This window comes from Haemorhous mexicanus, chromosome 5 (genome assembly GCF_027477595.1).
Source record: "Haemorhous mexicanus isolate bHaeMex1 chromosome 5, bHaeMex1.pri, whole genome shotgun sequence".
Lineage (NCBI taxonomy): Eukaryota > Metazoa > Chordata > Aves > Passeriformes > Fringillidae > Haemorhous > Haemorhous mexicanus.
Genome location: NC_082345.1, coordinates 72,866,684 through 72,891,384, shown reverse-complemented (window position 1 = coordinate 72,891,384; position 24,701 = coordinate 72,866,684). Strand labels below are relative to the sequence as shown.

The 24,701-nt window shown below is 42.1% G+C and overlaps 1 protein-coding gene across 3 annotated transcripts in view; it reads right to left on the bottom strand.

The window, feature by feature from the left end:
- Positions 1 to 1,057: 1,057 nt before the first annotated feature.
- Positions 1,058 to 24,701, bottom strand: part of MKLN1 (muskelin 1) — a 95,080-nt gene continuing 71,436 nt past the window's right edge. For all 3 annotated transcript variants that reach the window (XM_059847570.1, XM_059847572.1, XM_059847571.1), the window contains 6 exons: positions 18,007 to 18,154; positions 16,908 to 17,022; positions 15,159 to 15,298; positions 12,835 to 12,937; positions 4,588 to 4,642; positions 1,058 to 2,693 (listed from right to left, as the gene is read on the bottom strand). In XM_059847570.1, coding sequence (XP_059703553.1) covers positions 2,572 to 2,693; positions 4,588 to 4,642; positions 12,835 to 12,937; positions 15,159 to 15,298; positions 16,908 to 17,022; positions 18,007 to 18,154 — 683 coding nt within the window. In that variant the 3' untranslated portion in view covers positions 1,058 to 2,571. The remainder of the gene's footprint in view (positions 2,694 to 4,587; positions 4,643 to 12,834; positions 12,938 to 15,158; positions 15,299 to 16,907; positions 17,023 to 18,006; positions 18,155 to 24,701) is intronic.

Below are 24,701 nucleotides of genomic sequence, written 5' to 3'. Positions count from 1 at the left end.
AAGGACAAAAAGGGAAGATCCTTGGCAAAGCCACAAGAAGCCTTCCCTTTGGATTAACCTCTCTGGCCACACGGTGCCTCTGCTGCTCAACAAATACTGCAGAGCTGAGCAAAGTTTCTGCTGGTTAATCACCAGCTGTAATCCATGAACTGTGCTGGTGCGAGCAGCATCGATCTGCTCGGGACAAAGGCAGGTCAATATCTGATCATCCTGAAGTGCTCTCGTTAGCTGGGACTGTCAGTCCTGCAGAAGCCACGTTCCCCTGGCTCAAACAAATCATTGATTTGCACGATGCTACAGAACACAGAGCCGAGGCTGCCAGGCTCCGCGCGCACCCCCGGCGCAGAGGACAATGAGTTTGGATCGAATTCCTGTCACACAAATCCGACCTGACACGATGCACTGCTCACCAGCAACACCATTCACAGCTCTCTGGCCATTCCTGAACTTCCCCTGCCTGCCCACCAGGGCTTCTCAAGGTGTATCTTTTGGGTTCTTTCAGCCATCCAAGGTGGACACACAACAGTTAAGAGCTTGGTTAATGAGAGAAATGTCACAAAGAGAATTTAATCATCGGACTGAAGCTGAGGATAGACAAGCAATGAGATCAAGGTAAAGGTGCACAGCAGCAGTACATTTAAGTACTAAAAGGTTGCAGAATTTTGGCTGGTTGCATTAAAAGTGCTCATTTTGATCTCAATGGAAGCAACAGCTCAGCTGGAATATTCTCCCAGTATCTACATTTGTACTGTATAAACTCTATGTTACTTAACAAAGCCTCAGCACAGGTAGCACACCACAAAGCCCAGCAGTGATGTAAAACTTTCTGTGTCAATAGGAAAAAAACCTGCCACGTTCCAAAGAAACAATTTAATCAGATTTCATTTCCCACACCGAGTGGATTCTTCTGCAGACATCTGATTTGCCATCCACTGAAGTGCACAGTGCCTGAACAGTCTCAAGTGACAGGTTAAAAACACTTCATTTGTACAGTCCTCCCTGAAGACAAGCCTGGCCTCTGACATACTGTTCCTTTCTAAGTGATTAAACACTAGTATGAGGTTTTGAAATTTATTTCTAATGCAGCAGGACTACAAAAGTTACACAAAGAACATGATAAAGAGGCAATACAATCAAAGCAAGCAGACACTCGAGCTCTGAAAAAGACACTTGACTAACTCTTTATTTCAAGAGTCCAAATCATCTTTGCAGACACAGGACTTCCACCAAGTTCAACAGGAGCCACAGCGGGTGCAGCAACGATACCTGACTGGCATGAACACTGCTGGACAGAAAGTTTTGCAGTTTCATATAAATATTTACATCTGCCAGTGTGTACTGAATGCTCAGGGACTGCAGAGCTTCTAATGCTGGGTATGCATGTCCTTCATTCAACCTCACAGTGCAGCACCAAGCCCTTACAGTGTTTATAAAGAAGGCTTTCAGCAAAAGGAAGAATACATTTTCTATACATATGCATCAGATCATTTTCATAGATTTATGCTAAGAAGGCCTCCCTCACATTCAGATCTAGGTCTAAAATGCTTTGACAAGGGAGCTGCACTTACATGGGAAGGAGACAAGCTGTTGGGAGCAACGCCCTGTACACGTACACATGGACAAACGCACACAGAAACGCTTCACATGGAAATGAAGACAATCTGCTTCAGAAATCCTACACCCAACCTGGGGTCAGGTTTGCAGAGGTTGGGGATATGTGTGGTGGAAGACCCAGTTCTGCCAGGCTCACTGGGGACCCAAAGGGTTTCTCAGTGGATGAGCACAGCAGCAAAGAGATCAATCCCTGAAAAGGGGCCCGTGTGGGCGGTGACCGTACTCATATTTTCCAGCTGTATCTCAGATTCCCTCTTGCCTGCCAGGTTTAAGTGGAAGGCCCCAGAGAACAGGAGATAGGGATGTAGGTCATCAGTTTAGATGGAGTCTCAGAAGCAATTAGACATGACTGTCAGCACAACTCTGGGAAGAGGAGACAGACGGTTCAGAACACACGCTCGCCTTCCCGCGACACACCGTGAGTGCAAGACTCAGGACATCAATTACATCATCTCAACACCTGCCAGTGTCCTGCCACCAAGTTATTCAGCTGCTGAGGATGGAGTTGTGGGATAAAGCAATACATCATGACTAGTTACAAATGAGGAAAGAAAAACCTCTTCCCCCTCTTCCTCAGGAAACACAAAATAAAACCCATCATCTTTAATCCCAGACAACTCACAAATCTCAAATTTTCCCCCATAGGCAAAAAGATCACTGCATGACTGGGTTTTATTTCTTTTTCTTTTTCCCCCACCTTTTCATCTTACATTTGCTAACTCAAAATCCAAAGTCAGAAAAAATATATATATTTAGTCAGAAGTACGTCAGTTACATTTTATTAACCTACTCCAAGGGAAAAGCTCCAGGGATTCACCATACAAGTATAAAACCCCTTTCAAACACCTAGGGGTTACTATATTAACTTCATCCCAGCAGTCAATCAATGCAGTAAAAAAATTAAAATACTGAAAATGGATGCTTTTCCCCTCTTCCATGTGTCCAGTGATTGCTCCATTACAGGGTGATGAGGTCCACCAGGTTGCCTTTAGGAGGGGTCATGTTGTCTGGGAAGAAGTTGACTAACGTGTCAAACAGCTGAGTTCTCTGGGCATATGTGTGGTCAACGTCTGAAAATCCTGGGGGAGGAAGGAAAGGGGAAAGTCAGTCACTCCTTCCAATCCCAAACACTCAGTTTAGCTGTGGAATTGTCCATTTGGGATAAATGTTAACAGCTCCCTCTGCCTCCACTAATAAGGCTGCCAGCTCTCCGTCCCACTACTGTAAGCACATATAGAGAGATTATGTCACCCTAAGCCAGCACTCCCATCAAGATGCCATAAAAAGTAATAAACAAATGCCTGTCAAGCTCACTGACAGCCCTGAAGAAATGGGGAAAGCAGGAGTTCTCAGGGGACTGCTCTCATGTCCCAGAAAACAAAATCCATGCAGCTATTTTTATTTGGTGCCTCATTTCTTCTGTCCTCGGGCTTTCTTCATTATCTTCACTGCCATAACCAGAACTGCTCCTTGGATTGCTTGGAGTTTTCCTTGAGATAAGCTGTGCTGACAGCAGGAGTCCCAACTCAGAGTTGGTATTTACTCACTGGACTTGCACCTGGCTGCATCTTGGCACACAGGAGCTTTGCAAACGGGTTTCTGGAGCGCTGCCTCCCAACACGGCAGGGTTTGGTTTGCATTGTTTATCCAAATCCTACGCTAAAACCATCAGCAAGAACAATAGGGCAGGCACACAACGATCTCCACTTTGGATTACTTCCATTGCTGCTATCTCAAAGGAATGCTTTTTAATTCAGTGAACTCACTCCTCAGTTAATCAAAGTCAACCAAGTTAATCAAATCAAGGAGAGCTGGGGTTTTTATTTTCAAAGCACCTCTTGATGTACATATCCTCCTATTGTAAATCCAAAATCTGGATAAAGTATTGTACCGAGTCAAGAACTAATTCATCTTCTAAAATGCTTAAAACTAGGGAAAAGTTTTGAGGGTGGTAAAGCACTGGCACAGGTTGCCCAGGGAAGCTGTGGATGTCCCATACCTGAAATGTTCAAGGCCAGGTTGGATAGGGCTCGGAGCAAACTGGGATAGTGGAAGGCATCCCTTCCCATGGCAGAGGGGGTTGGAATGAGATGATTTTTGAAGGTCCCTTCCAGCCCAAACTATTCTATGAGTCTATGAAAAATCTAACTTTTTTGAAACTTGGGTTTTCTTTCTTTAAAAAAAGTTTGATCCTATCGGTCAACTTGATGTCTTCCAAACCACAGGAACTCAGCAGTGTTTCCTCATGCAGCAGGGCAGAACTGCAGTGGGCTTTAACCTTCCCTCAGTTTCTTAGATTGGAAATTATACCTCCATCAAAAACTTAAGTCATCCATTCTCCTAGCGAGAGCTCAGTGACTTGAGGACACTCCAGTAAAAGGATGTAATTTCTGCCTGTACCTTTCCTATAGCTTGCCCAAGATGAGTCTCTGAGATCTCTCAAAGAGTTAACTGGACAGAGCAGTGAAACAAATCATGGCTTTGGCTCAGCCCTCCTGTTTCCAGCCCTTCACGCCACTGTTTTCTCCACTCTTGACACCCTGCCCAAAGAACTCGTTCTGCAGAGAACAGAGCGAACCAAACTACTCCAGGAATTGCAGTTATCACAGCAAACAGAGCCGTAGCCATGCTGTGAGATTCCAAAGTGACATGACAGGAGGTGCTTTATTCTGACCAAAGCTTCTGTTTACTTGGGTAACAGCAAAGGATCAGATGTAATAAGAGACACAAAATGATCCCAGGAGGCATTGGTTTAAAACCACTGATGTTGACAGATGTTTTAAATATGGGCTTGAGGTATTGGACACTGGTCATTATAAATAACCTCTCAAATGTCTGGGTAGTGGCACTTTGCATATTGAAAAGAGCCTGCAATGTTCATAGGAACTATAACATTTGATATAAAAACCAGTAGAAACTAAGAGTAATTATCAAAGGGAACATCATGTAATTCCTCTGACACACAATACTCACCGAGAGTCGTGAAATCCGAGCCAGACTTAAATAATGCTGAGGCAAGAAGCTGAAACTGCAGAAGAAAAGGTAAAGGGACAAAGAAAGAAAAAAGTGTTATTAACCACAAAGGCAAAAACCCCAAGGGATTCATAGAAGTACAAGTAGCTTTAGAGTTGCTGTGTTTTCTCTACACAATCCTCCTAACTCCTGTGCCATACACATGAATAACAGCAGCAGGCACTTTCACATGAGCACCACAATTTGTCACCTTGGCACAAGTTAGATGGTTTTTCCTAGAATTAGAACAGTGTTGATGCAATGAAAGATATTTGACTGAGAGTTCTAAAAATCTCTTTTTTTTACATATAATTTTTTGCCTTTTTGGCAGAAGGTAGAGTCCCTTCCACACAATAACATTCCCAGGGATTAACATGGTATAGGCTCAGCAGCCAGGGATTAGATGGCACAAAAACAGGGTAACTGCTGGAGTGAGCAGGAACTTCTTGAACACAGAGAAAGCTCTGCCCCACAGAGAGAAGCTGTGGATGCTCCAATCCTGGCAGTGTTGAAGGCCAGATGGGACTGAGCAATCTGATCTAATGGGTGGCATCCCTGCCCACAGCAGGGGGTTTGGAACTCAATGATCCTTAACATCCCATCCAACCCAAACCATTCTATGATTCTAAAAACAACCATTCTGAACTGCCAGAGATCTCACATCACAAATTTAAGGCAATATCTTCTTAACTAAAAATAAAAATTCTTTGTTTGGGAACATCAAGACCATGAATAAAAACATTTTACTTCACGCACTCATGGTTTTATTCTCCCTTCATGTCTCACTGATAGATGGTGACCACAGTGTGTTCCTCTGCCCCTGACTGCTGTTTCTAGGAACCCAAGGAACAGCAAAGCTTAGTGCTTTGTCATGCTCCTGCAAAGAAAGAGTTGATTCCTTAAAGCCTTGGAATCTTGTGTCTCCTGCCTGTGTGTCTTTTCAGCACACAGCCTGAAGGAAAAGAAGGGAGGAAAAAAACCAGAAGAGAAGCAAATATGTTCAGGGAAGGAGTGGAAAGAACAGCCAGGCATTACATATCCATCAGTTTAATTTCAATTTCAATAAAAAATGGGAACACAGACAGTTTGTAGGCATGTAGGAGTGGAGAAGGTGATGAGTAGCAGCCAACGTGAATTTGGCAACAACAAGTTGTAGCACATCAATCTGATTTCTCCTATGAGGCAGAAGGCCCTAGGGATGGGACTTGGCAATAGACCTTGTCCATTCTGACTTTCATAGGAATTCAAACACTTTTATATGATATTTAAGGCACATTGTCAAGGCATTACTTAGATTAAGCCAACAGGGAAAGGCAAACAGGTCAAATAACTTTTCTGTGGGTGGCCATCAATGGTTTGACATCAAAATGGAGCCTTGAATCAGAAGTGATTCATCTGTGCCCCAGGGTCAGCATCACCCTGGGTTTTCAGTGATAACCAGCTTGGCAGAACAGGGCAGGATCACCAGACCTTACACCACACTCAGACTGACTGCCAGCAAGGAACAGACAGCCTTCCAACTGTTTTTCCACTTAATCCAAATTATAATGATGGATTGAGGTGCATTTCACCAGGGCCAAGTGCAAATCAACATAAACAGGAAAAATCAGGAATACAGAACAGGTGCAGAGGCTCTGTGAAAATGCACTTAGGCACTACAACAGATCAGTATCACTTTATTATAAAACTGACAAATGCATGAAAAGAAGCAGAATCTTTAAATAAAGTACTCTTGCTGTTATCAAGGTTTTAAAGTCTCCTCTGCAACAAGGAGCCCACTTTGGGATGCCCTGTATCAGCCAGCAACAGATGAGGAAAGCACTAGAAAAAAAATTAAGTGTTCTGAAAAGCAAATTCTACAAAGAAAGCTCAAAGGAGTGAGGGCTGCAGAGAACAATGGCCAAACACAAAACTGCCAGAAGTCACAGATGCAAAAAGTAGAAAAAGAAGAAGTAGAAAAAGTGCTACAGGAAGCAGATCTACAACCAAGTGCAAGAAGCTACAAAAACACTTCAGTAAGATCAGTTTCAATGTGACATCAAGGGAAAAATCAAAAATAAGGACTGTAGTGTCTGGGGTAAGTCTGCATCCTTTGGGGAGGGTATGGTGAGAAAGACACAGAACTGACAAACCGGAGATGAGGGGGAAGGGGCTGTAAAAAGTGCCCTCCTGAGTGCAAGGCTTGGTCACACTAAATCACTGCAATGCCACACGTGGATTCCACCGTGAGCCTCATTTGTGAGAGCAGCTTGGCTTCCCAGAAGCACAGTCCTTAAACAGCTGCCCAGCAGAAATAGCTCCAAAAGTTCCAATAAAACCCATGGCTAAATCCGTGCAGCTTCTGAGAGCAAATGCCACGCTCTGGCCATCCCTCCCTCCCACGATGGCCTCACGGGCCTGCTGCCAGCTGCCTGGTGGCACACCAAGCTGGGATAAAGCGGGTGCCACGTGCTCCCAGGGGTTCCCATGCTCCTGCAGCAATGCCCTGCTGGGAGCACAAAGCCACACTGGGGCTCAGGTGCCCGACTAAGAGGCCAGATGAGCAGGGTTCAGCTAAGAACTTGCTGAACTGAGACCAAAACCCTGCTGCAAATGGCCTCTGCCAAGTTTCCAGCCTCATCTGCACCAGGCATGATGGATTTTCATGGCTATGAGCTTCTTTGCAGCTTTGTGGGGAAGGAGGATCCTGTTCCCTTCTCCACTGATGGCACCACACTTGAGTTAACCTTGAGGGCTGTTGTTTGTTTGATTTGAAATTTAATTTGTGTATCAGCTCACACTTGAAAAGCACTTTCTGATAGAAAAGTCAAGGATGTGAGTTAAGTACATCAGTTAAGGACAGTGCTGAACCCAATCAGGTTCACTCTGCATTTGTATTACAATCCCAAATCCTACAATGTTCTCCCATAGGATCCCTGTGTTCTCCCCAAAGTGTAGGACAGTTACTGCTCACTCAATACCAGGTCTCCTACATACCATTCCCAGCAGATATCCAATGTACTATTTTCTTTACAAAATACAAGCTCTGCTCTAAAGAAGGAATTAATTTCTTCATCGACTTTCTTATCATATTAATTGTTATTCTAACAGATGGCACTTCAAACTGATTAATTTTGGGTCTATTTGAAACCAACAGTAACTGATTTTTCAAAATATGTAGTGTTATGCAACAGCTTCTGAATTCACAGAAAAGCATGGCCCTCAAGCAAATCACACCTCAGATCTCTTCCCATCAGGCACCAGAATGAAACACCCAATTAATGACCATCTAGGAAAAACAATTTGCTTAATATCACACAGCAACTCTGTTATGGAGACGAGAGCAGAATTCAATTATAGAGCAGAAGCATCCAACTGCTTTAATCACACCACCACCCATTTTCTTCTTACAATCCCTCTGGCTCACTGGCTTCATCCATTCCAAATTAAGCCTCCACTCAAAAGACAGCGTTTCCCTTTGTTACACAATTAACTTCTCTCTCGGAGATCCAACCAACCTCCTGAACAGAGACAGGGGTTCCTTGGAGATAAAGAGATCTGGTTAACTAACAGAAGGTTATATACTATTTCTATTTTTACATATTTGCTGCACACCTCTGCCTTTGCACAAACAAAATGATTAAGGGGAATGAGTAACTCTCGTTTGGGATACCTGGCCGGTTGTATGAATCAGACACAATTCCTCCTCCTCCTCTGTAATGCCTGTGTGTGAGTGCTCAGATCACAGCATAAACCAGTTCCTCAGCTTTGACCAGCTCTCTGTGGCTGGTGAGTCCCAGCACGGGCTCAAAGAGGCAAAGGGAAGCTCCAGCCCTTTGAGGATGGAGCTGTTGCTGAAATTGGGAAGGCTGAACGCTGTTTTTGTAAAGGCTCCTTGGCTCCAAAGCCTCTGCTCCTGCAGCACTCAGGCTCAGAGGCTTTACAAAGAATCACAGCAGGACACAAAGAGGAGAAACAGACTTTTCTGAGCTCCTTCCTAGAACTATTTTTCCCATTTGGGCTTCAATTTTCCCAGAAATACCAGTCTAATGCAGATTCAAACAATACTTTTGGGCCCTGCTGGCTTTATCTGTCAAATTTATTAAAGACAAGGTCTTAAGAATGGAAAGTATGAAGCAGCCTTGAACAGAGGCCTCCAGCCTCAGTCTACAAGCAAGTCAGGCCTCAGATTGGCCTCCAGGTCCTTGCTCTCTCTCCTACCATGTTCCAAGAAAAACATACTGTGAGTTTTCCTTGTGCTTTGTATCTGTTTTACAACAATCATGGGATTGAGCTTCGTCAGTTGTTGAATCTCCATGTACAAAATCATCCTGCTGTCTCATACTTGGAAAGCACTGGACATATTTTTGTCATCTTGATTTCTACTGCAGCCCATTTAACAGCAGCAAAGTTCTGGGTATGATAACTGCAGTGTTCAAGGAGCATCTTTAGCTTTTATACATGAACTACTAAAGTTTCTGTGCTTTAAAAGGACCTGTTTTTCTCTAAGCAAAAAATCTGGAATTCAATTTGATATTTATTTTGACCATCCTTTTATCTTTAAAAGCCTGCTGTTGTAATCTTTCACCAAATTCACATCTGTGTGTGACAGAGAAGAACAGCCATGCCAGCAGAAAATTTTACACCAGCAAATGACTCGTTTATGCAACTTTTAGTCTGTTAAATCACAGGCAAAATTCCCCATTTTCTAGAAATTTACCCTCCTTTTCCTATAGTGTCAGGGCTATTAACCCACAGCCACAAAAAGATCCACTGATTTGGGAACACTGAACTGACTGAGGAGGTTTAAGTGATGTCAAGCAGAATCACAGTTAAAGACTGGATGTGCATTTGTGGGCAGAGAAGTTGTTGCTGGCACACAGCCTGGAGCTACTAAACCAAGCACGCATGCAATACCTGTTACTTGCAGGCATCCACTCCACTTCAGAGTAATAAAAAAGGGGGAAAAAAATAGTCCTCTTAGCATCTCTAAAATTCACAGCAACAGAATGAAAATCTTGGGGTATGTTCCTACTATCAATCATTCATGCTACTTTAAACAAAATCAGTTACTAAGGCCAAAGTAAGTTTCAAGAACAGTCTGTTTGTTTTCCTTGGCATCCAACTGCAAACAGCTGAACAGACTTGCCTAACTAAGTCAGAAGGAATTACTTCTATTACAAAGCAAGCAAGCCTCACCACAAGGGGAAACTCTGCTTGTAATGGTATATAACACCACCCAGATCTCCATCCATAAAACATGAAGCCATACAGGGCCAGTCTCCAGAATTACTGCACGAAGTTGGGGATGAAACTATTCAGCCTGGTCCTTCCCAAATTTAGCAGCTGCCCTGGAAAGAGGGAAACCAGGCAGGAACTGATTCCCTAAAGCTCTAAGATGCCTTACAGCATTCAATGGCTGCAGCCAATCACATCTATCACCTTTGCTATTAATCGAGATACAAATCAAATAAAGGCAGGGTATGGAGGTGTCTGGGCTGAGAGACACAATCAAACTGGTGCTTGAAATTCGATATGGAATCCAAAATGCCTGCGTCAGTCCTTTGGAAAGCACAGGAGCTATTTGAAGATGCAATGCCAGAGCAAAAAGCCAACTCGATGTGATAACCGGAAGGTAAATTGACGTCAACTGGAAAGGCACCCAGTCAGTACCAGCCCAGCAGCTGGCTCTGTGCCACAGCCCTGGCAGATCTGTCCCAGTAGAAATAAAAGCTTTGGAAGTTAAAGCTTTATGACCAGCACAATGAATAATAATTAAAAAAAAAAAAAAAAAAGCAAAACCCAAACGAAAAAGCGTCCCAGAAATTGTCAGATGATTTTTGGAGATGGCTGGAATGGATGGAAGCTTTAATTCTGCTGAGTGGTGTGTGCTGATCCGACAGCCCAGCATGACAGACAGAAGCTATTGGATTTTGTTTGGATCAGACATTAGGCCTGCAGAGAAACAATCCACAATATATTCACTCAGCTGGACTGAGCTATGTAAGCTCATTCGCTGGATCATGAATGTTCAGAATGCCAGTGTGCTCTCTGAAAAGGGGTAATTCTTTTTTTCAAACATTTTATTCTATTTCTACTGCTATGATACAGCATCTACATTCCCCCAAAATCTCAGAGGAGCCATGCAGGCATGTAAATTCTCCATTCCTACAAGGTGGACAAGTTGAACACTGATCTGGGAAAAGGAAAAGGAGGATATTAAAGGGTTTTCTGTGCCAGATGTGCCCAACACACAGCTTCTGCAGCAGCTCCCTCGGTCTGTGGGCGACAGGAGGCAGCAGGAACTAGGAGAGGAGCTTGCTCATCACACCACAGATGTTTGCTGTTCAGGGAATAATAAAAAGGCCCAGCCAGCCATGAGATGAAAGATCTCCTTAGGCTGAGGAGACACAGGCTACCAGCACACAGGTGTGACATGAAGAAAAAAAAAGATCAGAGAACACAGGACACATCTTATAGGAGTGGGAGGGAAAAAGCATCAGGATGGGGGCTTGTACTCTATGGGTTAGTACAGGCTCAAACAGGAAGAAGAAACCTTGAATTCTGGATTCAGTTTTGGGCCCCTCACAACAAGAAAGACACTGAGGGGATGGAGTACGTCCAGGGAGGGCAACTGAGCTGGGGAAGGGTCTGAGGCACTAGGAGAAGCTGAGGGAGCTGGAAAAGGGGCTCAGCCTGGAGAAAAGGAGGCTCAGGGAGGACCTTCTGGCTCTGCACAACTCCCTGACTGGAGGGGGCAGCCAGGGCAGGGTCACTCCCAAGTAACAAAACACAGGAGAAGAGGAAATGGCCTCAAATTAAGACTGGGTATCAGGAAAAACTTCACCAGAAGGGTTGTCTGGCCCAGGCTGCCTGGGGAAGTATAATCCCCATCCCTGGAGGTATTTAAAAGCCATATAGATGTGGCACCTGGGGACATGGTTTAGTGGTGGCATTGGAAGTGCTGAGGCAATGGTTGCACTTGAAGACCTTAAAGGTCTTTTCCAACCTCAAAGACTCTGGAAGTGTCACCACATTGGGAAGATGACACATACTGGGGGGGGAAAAAAAAAATCTCCTTTCCTACTTAAAGAAAAGCAGGATCATCTGCTGTCTTTCCTATACTAGAAATGGCTAGAAAGGATGTGAAACTACTTGATATGGAACAATTTGAACAAGAAACCATTCACAGAGAACAGAAAGTCACAGCACTTAAATATTTTGTTGAATCACATGTTTATAAACACTGATTAGAATTTATGACAAATGTGAACACTTCCGAGATCCTGATCAGGATGAACCCTACAATTCCATCCTGTGGACACGCAAGAATATTCAAGACCTTTCAGTGTCTGTATAATCTTTTCTTTAGCTAAAGTAGCAAGTTAAAGCCACCAGATTTAGAGATTTAATCCAGGGACTCAGCATGGACTAGAACTGCCCCTCCTCCTATCATGATTTTATAAAAGGAGCTGTTGAATCCCTTCCCAAGTCATTAAGGAAAGAAGACAGCAAGAACCCCAGACTCTTCCTTATCTACCCATCAGGAGCTGAATGCTGGCACATCTCAGCTGCCCCAAACTCCATGTGGAAATTAATGCCAGAGTCAAATCAACCACCTTATCTGACACTTCTCACTATTTCTTTAATCCATTTTGTAAAGTGACACGCGCTGCTGTACTGGAATCAAAACAGGAAATGGGAACAAATTCCTGGAATAAATAAAGAACATGCCTACTGGATAATATTCAAAAGGCAAAGGACGTAAGATTTTAAGGGCAGCAAGCAGTGGATAGGTATAAACTACTTCAAGAAATATTGATCATCTTTGGAAAAGCTTTCCCTCCCCAGAGATGCTGAATATTGAGAAGCCTGAGCACAAGTAAGTCTCTATTCCCTTTCTGCTGCACAACCAACTACAGACTGGTGACATTTCAGAGAGTTTACATTTCAATTAAAGCTCCCAAAATATACACCAGCACACTGGAATTAAAACAAGGCTTAGCCTTCACTCTTAGGAATACAAAAGGTATTTTATCTGGACCTGCAGTTGATACATGACTGTTTCCAAAACAGTGTGACTTAAGTGCAGAGAAATACATGATACAGCAAAGTGTCTGGCACCTGCTGAGCTTTTACAAATTGAATAAAACCCAGGTTTAAGAGGCCCAAAACTTTCAATGAGAATGCAGTTGAAATTTCTTTAGGACAAGATTCATTGATCCTCACCTCCTTTGTCTCCTCAGGGTCTGAGTGATCCACAGTTACATACAAATCATTCTGCAGGTACTTCAGTGCACTAAGAGGGTCAGTCTGAGCTTTCTCCTCAAACCTGCAGAGAAGAGACAGAAAACCTGAGTACAGCCCTATCCTTCAAGTCTAAGTACTACTGGTTCAACAGAGAGCAAAACCCATCTAACAAACCCAGTATTTCCAAAGAAAACCTCATTAATGGCAGCTGAGCCTCATGTTTGAAGGAATTTCAAGCCAGACTGAAACATGGAAGAGGGCTTTTTGGGGTGTAAAGGCCAAAAAAAAAAGGGCAAAGTATTACATTCTTACTAAAAATACTCAAAAGCATATGCACAGAAACTCCTTGATATTTAAATATAAAATCTTGAGTACAGCTTGTCTTCCACAAATGAAGTAAGATGTGAGTACCACCTCAGAGCAGACACAGGCAAGCCTTGAGCACGTCAGTCCCTGGGATATTAACATCCCACCCTTGGAAAGAGCACAGCTCCACAAAAAACCTGTGCACCACCACCATTATTTCCTCATTTTCTTTTAATGAACAGGAACTGCAACTTCTGTGAATTCCCTCAAGAAGAGAACAGAGCCCTCAGGATATGATTCTGGGCTCAGCATACTCAGTGAGCAGAGCTGCTTCCCTGCAGCACTGAGCTGGTTGCATAAGTCCAGAAAGGATGAGGTTTAAAATCATCTTTTTCCTCCTCTCACCTACCCCTGAGTGCAGCATCACACTGTTTGTCATCTTATCATATTGTTATTTTTTTATTTGGGTCATCTACCTGGCTATTTATACCTCAGTGGACATGTGCAACCTGAATTTTGAAGCTGCCTAAAGATGTCAGTGATTGAGCAGCACAGGGAGCACAAAGACCTTGTCTGTCACCTGATGCATCTGACAGTTTGGTCACTACACATGGTTTCAAACACTGCCATAGGTTTTCTCAGATGACATCACCACGGACCAGAGAGCTTTAAATGAGTGGAACCACTGCCACCCTGCTCTTTCCCACCTGCCCAGCCTCTCTGACTGGTACTGAACAAGTGCACAGGAAAAACAGGACCCAGGCTGATGCTGTGGCTTTGCTGTGGATGCAAGGCCAGTACCTGTTCTGCTACCCAGAGTTTGGGGCAGTGCAGATAAAGGGCAGCCAGTGACTCCACAGCAATTCAGCTCCAGCCAGGCACCCATCCCACCATCCCTGGCTGCTCAGGTTTGGCTCCCTCACACAGACCCCAAAAATGAGAACATGGTGCATAAACCCCAAACTTCCACCAGGTAACACAGCAACATTTCCTTCAAGTACAATTTAAGCAAGTAGAAACAAATAATTCAGAGCTGTCTCTGGAGGCTGCACAGCTGCATTTCCATACCACCACATCTGGGTTTAATAAGCCTCCCAAATAACTGGGCAAGGCCTTTATTCATTCTTGTAGGTATGCACATCTACTGTGAGGCTAATCTCAGTGTCTCACCCAGCCACAGTGGCTGTGAGTTGAGTACAGCAATTTGCTTGCTGCCTCAGAAATAAAATACCATCAGGTATTTTAACTGACCTTCTAACTCTTGGCAGAGCCTGATAACAAAGTATTCTCCCCTAGAATGCAGGGAGAGCTATTTACTGCTTTCAAATGATTTGCTGGGTCCTGAAAGGCTCTCTCACTCCTGCAACTTCTTGACTAAGGCAACACCATAAGCTTGATTTTGAAAAGCTATTGCCCTTAACAGCAAATATAAGGCAGCTCTGAAGCATCCAAAGTGCAAGAAGCACTGCAGTGTAGCTGAATTCTGCCTAAGTGAGCTCTTTCAGGAGTTCCTGAATGAGACACTCTGATGACCTCACCACAGTTCAGTCTCAGATGTGCAAAGGCATCCAGCCCCCAGACTTCATTAGCATCCTTGCAGGCTGTTACTATCTCCAAGCACAGTGTTTCCAAAACATACTCCATTTCCTTGGGAGGTGACAGCACCAAAACACATGTTGATGAGCAGCAGAGTGAAAAGAGAATCTAAAAATTCCCCATGACTCCCTACACAATAACCAGATTTTTCTACTTTTAGAATAGCATGGGCAAAATGAATCAAGTTAATTTTGTAGTTTAGCCCTGGCCCACTGCTTTTTATTAAAATAATTAAGAAATGTGCAGAAGGTTTAGAAGGGACCTTGAAGATCATCTAGTTTCATATAACCAACAAAATGACATTTCACAAAATGGTTTATGAGAGATTTGAGTCTTAGGAACTTGAAAAAAAAAAAAAGACACCTGGAAAATAAAATTGCAAACCACCTTTGTTTCTATACCTGTGCTTTCTGATGAGGTATTTGCAGTGTCTTAGCAGATATTCCTTTGAAGGTCGACAGAGCTTCAGAGACCAGAAATCATCTAATCTCATCTTTGGAGAGCAGGATTTACCAGGATTCCCTCCAAATAAGTAATGAACCTAAGGAAATGAGAGTCAGATCAAAAAATTGATTGTTTGTGTAAATCCACTGAACAAAGACAATTTAGTATGTCAGCAGCTTTGCAGAGGTTTATTCTGGTGGGATAAACTCTGCCTTTTAGACAAGTTGCTCCTTCTTATTATCAGCCTCACTTTGCCCCTTTGGAGATGAAGAAAGTTCTCCTAAACAATTTACATTTCAAGATAATAAAAGAGTTGTACTGTTATAACATCCCTTTAGCAGATACCTGCGATATTTATAAATGAACATCCAAAATTAAAGCAAACTCTTTCTTTGGGAAAAGCCTATGAGCACGATAAATCCTTAAGCACTGACAAAGTGAGCTGGAAGTCCTAAAGATGTCCAGAGTAAAGTGAGAGCAAGCCCAGTCCAGCACAATCTAGACTCAGAGAGAGGCAAACTTCCAGAAGAGTGGAAGTGTCACAAAAGGACTGTCTATTTCTTTGCTACATTTTTCTTCCCATCGTGTGGTAATTTCAGACTCTGAACTGTTGATATTAAACATGCTACAAAGGACCTTCACATACTGAAGTTTAACAAGTCCAACAGCCTACCTTTCCCCATGGCTTTAAAAATAATCACTCAAAACAATGTATTCTGCATCCTACTGCTGAAGGCTCTCCTTATTTATATCAGAGGAGTTTAGAAAGGTCATTGGAACAGAGGTTTCTAAAAATAAGACTCTTCAAAACAAGCACATCAAACAGCTCCTCAGATAAAGCTGGGCAACTGTGATGATTTAGCAACCTTCAGAGTAACTCAGAAAATACTACTCTCTCATGGTGCCTTACACATAAAAGTAAGAGCAGAACAGCATTTACTGTATCATTACAGTGAAGACAACAAGCAATCCAATTTCCCCATACAGAATCTGCACCCATTCCTCCTTAAAATCCCTCAAGTTTTGGGCTAGCTGGGTTTCCCAAATTTGATTAACATCCCACAGAATGCAAGACTAAAATATGTGTTTCTTTAACTCAGACTGTTCCAAACAAGGGAGAATTTTTAGAAAAATCCATGAAAGGACCAGTAAATGTGCCACAGTAATTTAAATTCATGAGTTTATGAACCTAATCTCTGGGTTTGTGCTTTACTGCTTAATATGTACAAAGCTTTAAGTTCACTGAGCTGTCGTATACACTAAACCAAATTTTAAGTCTATTTAATTATGAATGTGTCCATTGGAGGCTGACAGTGCTAAAGAATGACAGTTCCTTCTGACATGCAGGGCAAAGTCAGGCACCTCTGATTCAGAGGACTCTTAACTGTGATTAGTTCATTCAAACACATCTTTTCCTAGAAATTCTGGTAACTATCTGTTCTCATTTATTCACCAACAGGTGAGATTAAATCCCTGAGGATAATGAATGAAGCTTTGTGTCTTCTGAAGTGTGAGAACAGATCTCATGTTTACTTCATATTGACATTAGAAGTAGTTTAGCACCTTACTTCAAAATATGGGAAGTGAGAGTTATTCACCATGTTAATCCAAACATTCAAAAAGGATATTTATTGTACCATCTTTAGGGAACTAGCTACATCTTCAGAGCAAAAAGACTTAAAAAAAACAAAAAAATCCCTTTTTACCTTGTGCAACTCATCGTACACCAGCTGATGGGCAAACCTTGGGCAGGGCTCCTCTTCCTGAAGGCTTTTACCTGGATTCTCTTTTGCTGCTTGGTCATTTTTATAGACACAAGACCTGAAATTCAAAGCAGTAAAAAATTATTAGTTGTACCTACAGGAAGCACAAAAAGTTGCTGAAAGGCTGGAAGGTACAAATGATGTAAAACACCAAAGATTTTCTTACTTCTCTTTATGTTGTCCTCTATTATCCTATCCCATCCCATCCTTAGCTCTACAAAGAACCCAGCCAGCAATCAGAGGTCATCTTGGCTGATAACAGTCCTCAAGCACAAGCCAAACAGGAAAAAATTCTAGAAAATTATTTCTCATGAGCTTTGGGGAGCTCTTCAGACATTACATTATTTGCCTACAGAACTGTCAGCATGAAGTATTTTTTTATTATGGACCCAGTAGAGCTTTAGACCACATCCTATAGTAGAGGTAGTATTTCAGTCAGTGATTTCCAAGCAGACTTAAATTATAACTGAGAATTCACTTTTAAAAAACAACATTCACACCGTTTGAAGTGATTGACCCCACTTTAGAAGAGGCCTTGAAAACAAAATCTCTGCCAGTTCTGGAAAGGAACAGTGGCAACGAGCTACTAAGTACAAAGTCAGGAGATATTTTGTCAGAATATCCCTTTTGGCATGGAGACTTCTCCATCACCCTTCATTCACTTGCACCAGTTTCCTCAGTTTCTAAGAACTAGAGCCATGTACACTGCTATTAACAGCTTACACTGGACTGAATTTGCTGCACTGGACCTGAACCCTGGCCTTGAACCCTTCCTGCAGGAAAAGCCTTTTTTAACTGCTCACTTCCCCTCATCCCCTCCACCTGGCTTCAATAAAGATGTTCACATGATTTCCCTCTCTCATTTGGATTATTGCAATTATTACCTCTAAAGACAATGGGAAAAAGAGGTGCCTAAAGGGAACTCAGCTGTCTTTCACAACTTTCAACAATTCCATGGTTAACAAAGGTAACAGAGCTGCCTTATGGATACAGGATTGCTTTCTAAATGAAGTCAGTGTGGAAGTCAGAAGTTAGGACTTACCAGCTGTTCCTCACAATGTCATAAATCCAAAAGGAATTCCTCACGTTCTCTTCCCGCTTCTCCTTGTCTTTACTGAGCCCTGACAAGACGTGGATTTCATTCAGTTCAGGATCAATGGTGGCCCTTTGAGTGAAACCTGTCATTGGAACTGAGAAAAGAAAATAAAAGTTACAGTCTGGAAACAACAGAGGATGCAGGAAGGGATCCAAACCTCAGGCAAATGAGGTCTTCCCCCTGCAATTCAGCAGATCACCATGCATAGGCCAACTTCTTCTCTGTTAAAGCCAAGTCCAAAGAAAATTCTTTTCTTCTCTTCCTATATCTGACTCTTGGAAGAAAAAACAAACCATTCTGAGAGCTGCTGTTTCCTAGGAAAAGATATGGACAGAGCCATTTGTGAGATGACCAGCTCAGAAATGAGGATTAGCTGCCTAATATAGAGCTGAATGACCAGATGACCCATACAAATATGAATGGAGTGATTTTGTTATTATCTCATCTGTAAAAGGAAGCTTTGATTCCAGAAAGCTTAATTGCAAAAGCTGGGAAACTCCAAACAATTCAAGATGACCTCTCAATTCTATAGCTCACAACCCTGCAGGATAAAGATATCAAAGAAGCTTTTTGTATTTTCTGAAGAGTTGTGGCGTAATTACCAAACTATTCTTCTGTGCCACCTTCAGATTTAGAAATATGGTGAAATCCTACGGATTCCAATAGTTTTCACCATAATTCCCCGAAAAAAAGGTCAGCAAATTTATTTGGCAGTGCTTTTTGTTTGTTGTGTAATTCCCCATTTCCTGTTTCCCTAGGCAACCATCCTTCCAAAATGTATTTGTGAAGGGCACGTGATCTTTGTTTACAGATCCTGTTTGTCTCCTTTCTCTTTCTGGGTCAGTTTACAAAGGCTGGTAAAGGTTCCTGGCCTTCGGTCAAGATTTTGGCATGAAAAATTCTCAGAACTCTTGTATTTTGCAAATTCTTCCTTGCAATTAATTGAACTGCCCCCCCAAAAAAGAGCCCTATGAAAAAGGAAAAGAGCCTAGAAAAAGAGCCCTATGTTAATAAAATATTTAATATTGCCATTGGGGAATACACAAAATGGTATTTTGGAAACCCATTCTGTAAGTGGTTTCATTCTCACGCTTCACCCTTTTCATTAGGCCAGGAAAGCAATAAAGGAATTAAAAAATTCTGAGCAGAATTTGGTTTTCTACAATTTTAGCCCCTACTGAAGAATTTGGCAACACCATAAAACCTAAACATTTCTTAAAAAAAAAATTAAATGCTTAATTCTAATGCAGATTTAAATAGAAACTGGAATATATTTGGATAACTCATTCTCAGACTCCCTTTGACAAAATCCTTCCTTATGATTTTACAGGAGGAAGAGGCTTTGGAGCCCTCATCAGCATAAACCTGTCTAGTTTGGCCTCAAATTTTGCCATGAAGTTTTAAAGGAAAATGAATCCAGTCTACAAGCAAAATGGGTGGTAGAAAAGAGAAAGAAATAAGAGAATAACACTGACACAACAAAGACTACACACCTTGTTTTATCTGCAAACCACAAAGAACTTTGTTTTTAAATAAGGCAAATAAGGACTGTGAAAGTCATCCCATAAGGAAATTGAGAACAGAAAAATTGAGAACAGAAAGATGACTATAGACTAAAAATTGCTAATTTTTGAAAAGTATCATGCAATATGTTTGCTTGCATAGTCATGGTCTAAGCTGCTGACCCAAAAGGATTAAATTCAAGGCCTGCTTGAGACATTTCTGGCAAGAGAGCCATCTAAATTTGATCAGCAATGCTAATGCACATGGAAAATGTCTTTGCAACCCTATCTGCTGCTTTGAACATTTGAGACCAAGCTGGGAATATAACAAAAAAAAAAACCAAAAAAAAAACCCTGTGCAAATCTTCAGAGCACTAATACCTCATTGAAATGAAAATTATTATAATCATGAGGAACATAGCTGCTCTCTTACCATTGATACTCAAAGCATCTGAAACTTGTCTATGAAAGTCCCATCCCTCCTCCTGAAATGTTGCTAAATAAATTAATTTTGTATCTCGTTTATGCTCGATTTCCCGAAGCTGAAATTATTATTTAAATAATGAAGGAGGGAAAAGCTGCCAAAGTTCAGCGCTGGTGGTTTTTTCCTCTTGATATTAAGAATAGAATTCATCTGCAGCAACTGCAATCAAACCAAGATTCAAGTCAAGTAATTTCAGGCTTCTCTCAGCTGTAAATCAATCTCTTCTTGAGACTGTTTGAAATGCAGAATGCCTAGAAAAGTATCAGAAATATAAATCCCCACAATTACTAAGGGCCAGAGACAAGGAGTAACTTACATAAACTCTGTGACCTATCTAAGCAACTGGGTAGAAACTGTATTTAAGTAGTGCCTTAGGCAAGAAAGAGTTGACATCTGGTCTTTTGCAGAGGACAAAATGAGAAAGTTGGATGCAGTGTCATTAAAAAAAACCCATAACACAAATTTGATAAACAAGTCCCTGGAAAAAAATAGAGAGTAAGAGAAGATACTACAGAGTGGGCAGGAAAAGCTGTGATGCTTTAAACCCAACAGAAATGTCAAAAAGATGTTTTCCAAGGAAGTCTGATCCTTGCCAGAGCAAAAGGGCTCCATAAAAACCTCAGGACTGAAATACTTCCACTAGGGGGTAAGAGAGGTTCATCATCTGCAAGTGCAGCAGACTGGCAGGAAATGTTGGACAGAATTCAAACGAGAATGGCTGGAGTATTAGACAGGGACACGGGCTGGAAACATCAGAAAAATACTTGTGACATTTAGGTAACAAAATGTACACTGGAAAGGGAATCTAATTGAGCATGGGCAACAAAACTGAAACTGTAAACATGGGTCTATAACAGTGACAATAATTGATTGCTTAGGACATATTTTTTTAAATTTTAGGACTTGGGAGAAAAAAGTCAAATAACAAGGTGTGAGAACCAGAGCGCTTCCAGATCTGTTATTTGTAATGTAGTAGATCCAAGGGGTGAATGAACTGGTAAGAAAGGCTCCATGCAAGTTCCCTCACTTGTGCTTCTCCACAGTAATGTAAGATCAGCTTTGGAGCAAATCCCCACCAATTCCACACCGTACAGGGCACCTCTTGGGTCAGCTGTAGGGACAAAGCAGTGACTGAGGACTTAGCCCTGGGTGTTTTGAACACTGGCCTGTGGCTACATGGTATTAACTTGGCTCCTCTGGCAATACATCACTTATTGAAGAGGAAAAGCTGTAGAGAGTAATCACTGAACACCACACAACCCTAAAAAGCCTAGAAGATGGTAAATGCTTTTCCTTTGCTACTCAATGTTTTCTTCCCCCTTAATCTCATTAACCAGCCTATGGAAGAAAGGCAGTAACTACCTGAAAATAAGAGGTCTGAATCCTTACCTGGAAACTTAGTATTTTCATTCATTTTTACCCAGTAAAAATTAAAAGCTTGTGGCCTCAATATTTAAATACAACATTCAGCCACACAGGCCTGGAGTTTGCAGCCAGTTCCATAAGCAAGCAATAATTCCTGAGCAAGCTCCAAGGAGATGCTGTGCAGCTCTGTATACAGTGTAATTTCCACTTAAATACAACACACGGGGAAAGCTTTTCCCTGAAAGTGACACCTAATCATGGAACAGCCACGTTACCACTACCACAGTCCCTTACAGGACTTGATAAACTCCCTTACAGGAGTTTATGGGATCACAGTGATCATTTCAGCCAGCTGAATATTTTCTGGCTGGTGTGTGTGAACAGCTACAGTTGTTTCAAGCACAACCTTGGCTGCTGCCAGTATCGAAGAAAGAAAACAGCTTTTACACAGAGACAGAGCTTGCAAAGCAGGAAATTTAAATTCATGAAATTCTAGGGTGGTTTGGGTTGGAAGGGACCTTAAAGATCAACCAGTGCCACCCCCTGCTACAGGCAGGGACCCCTTCCACTACTCCAGGTTGCTCCAACTCCCATCCAGCCCGGCCTTGGACATTTCCAGGGATCCAGGGGTAGCCTCTGCTCTCTGGGCAACCTCAAGTCAAGTTTATGGTTACACAGATGTGGTTCTCATAGTACTGGACAGCATTTTGGAAATTAAATCTCATCACTTACATTTGAGGAGATACTACAGTAAATTTTCTACACACTTTGAAACAAAACAATGGCAAAACAATCCTATAAATTTATAGTCTACAGACCATGCCTGAAGGATTCGTGAAGGATAAATAAGGGAAGCAAGTTCACTGACAGGGTTTTAGTGCCACCTGAGTTATGAAACCCTCAGAACATGTGACTGCCAGTCCCACTGCAAGCCATTCACAAGAATCCTCCCTCCTTGTGATGCCTTGTGATTACAAAATTGGGAGATCACTTCATCACATGGATACTGCTGCTCACCAGAACCTGGCACCTCCCAGTGGATTAATTTTTAAAAAGTGGTACGTGCAAATTATTCCAAGCCACTCCTTGTAGTTCCTACAAACTGGAAGCAGCACCTCCCCCAGACTTTAATGGAGCAAGTCGTGGTGAGTGATAGCACCAGGCCAGCTGTTGACACAGCAAGATAATGATTATCCTCTTGGATTTTTCCTGATGAGACTGCATCTGGCAGTCTGCCAAGGAGCAGCTAAGGAGACCATCTGAGCAGTTTGGTTGTCATGTTGACAAAGCAACAATCCAATGTCCAATGCTCGGGTGTCTCTGAAATTTTGGAAAAAAACAATCAGTCAGTAAATCTGAATGGAATTCTGAGCTATGGCAGCTCTGCAAAGCATCTCTAGGATCTGGTGACTGCCTCTCCCCCTCCTCACCTTCACAGGTAGAGGAAAGGATTTGGAGATTAGTTCTGAGAAGCACCTCACAAGATAAAAAGCACATAAGGTCCCTCACAAAACAAAATGCTTCCATGGCAAGGGATGTGCTGGCCACTGGCAACACCTTACCTGAACACAGGCACAACACGCCAGGTGTCACTAAGAGGTGATGAAAACCACACACTGAGGCTGCCTGTCTGAGCTGGATCCCAGGCATGCTGAGCCAGCTGTACTATCTATTTTGATTCATGTTTTTCTGACTTTGCCTTGTTTCCTGGGCTGGGCTGTGTCGCCTCTGTCCGTGGTACTTAACCATGAAATTCCCCATCCATCAGGTGCACAGTTGTGTATGTGAAATGAGCACCTGCCCAACAAGAGCCCTGGGAGCTTCCCAGAGAGCTTAAAAACTAGGCTTAGCTTTAAAATCTGTTGGCTGTCCTTAAGAACCACTTCACCACTACAACGAGCCACAAGAACTTTTAAGGTTTGCTCACATTTGACTTTGGAAGTTACTTGATGCCAAATATAAGATGCTCTGCACATCCTCTTGCAGAAGGAATTCTCCCTCTGAGCAGGAGCTCTGACACACCACCTGAGTCAGGGCCAGAGGGGGATTATCACAGAAAGCGCAACCAAAAATGTTGCCATGAGCTCCCTCAGAGCTGAAATGACTGTCCATAATTAGTCATGGGACTAAGGGACTCAGGAAAGCTCCCAGTCCAGCCCTTAGGGACACCTGGGACTGGTGGCATCTCCAGACCACCTGTATGTTTCAGTTATACACCATTTTTGTTTGCTGGGGGAGGTGGTTTATGTTGCTTGAATGTGAATGTTATGTGCATTTTAAAGCAATTAAAATATAAAACTGCTCTAAAAGTGTGTCCATCAACATAAACATTTCTGTCTTTCCTCCAAACACAAACTCTATTCAACGGTACTGAAACACCTCTAATTTGCACCTCTGCTGTCTTCCTTCACATCCAAGACATCCCCACAGGTGCATGTCTAAATTTGTTAGAATTATGTATTTTACCTCAAATTAAGAAAATTTAAGTGATACTTATCATCATTCCCAAACACATCAGCCTTCCAAGGAGCTGGTCAAAGGATCAACATCAGATGCACAAACAAAAGCAAAGAAACACTGAACAGCACAAATATCTCAGAAGATGAAAGCAGCAAAACCAACATATCATTACCATGGTTTTATAGCATTGCAACAACTCTGTGTTATGATAATCCTTATTATCCATTTCACTACTTTTTAAAAAAAATTCCCTACTCCACGAGATATTTAAACAAACACCCAATTAAGTTCTTTTAGAAAGGGTAAAAATCAAAATAGCTCAACTAAGAATAGAACTGAATGCCACATGCGAGCCAGGAACAAAATGTAATCATGGGACTTTATAGGAACATCTAGGTCAGCCATCCTCAACTTGACTCATCACACTGAGCAGCTTAAAACTTCACAGCGACCAGGCAGACAATCACTTTGTTCAGACAGATCAAAATGGTGTATCACTACCTAACAAGAGCACAATAAAGACTTGCTTTTTTTGGGGTGAAAATAGTGCTGTCAACATTTGCTGTCTGAATGTAATAAGCATTTTGTTCTCTTCCTGTTAAAATGCAAATTATCTCAGTGTTTTCTTTCAAAAGCAATGGAAACGTTCAAATCTCTTTGTTTACTTTCCACACACAGGAGAACAGTAAACCAAAAAAATCTACTTGTGAATTATTTCCAGTGAGTCATTTTCTTATTAAAAAAAATACAAAATCTTCTATTCATCCCTTCATGGCCTGTGGGAATGGGGAGAAGGGCTAAAAATTTACTTCATTTCTCATTTAATTTAC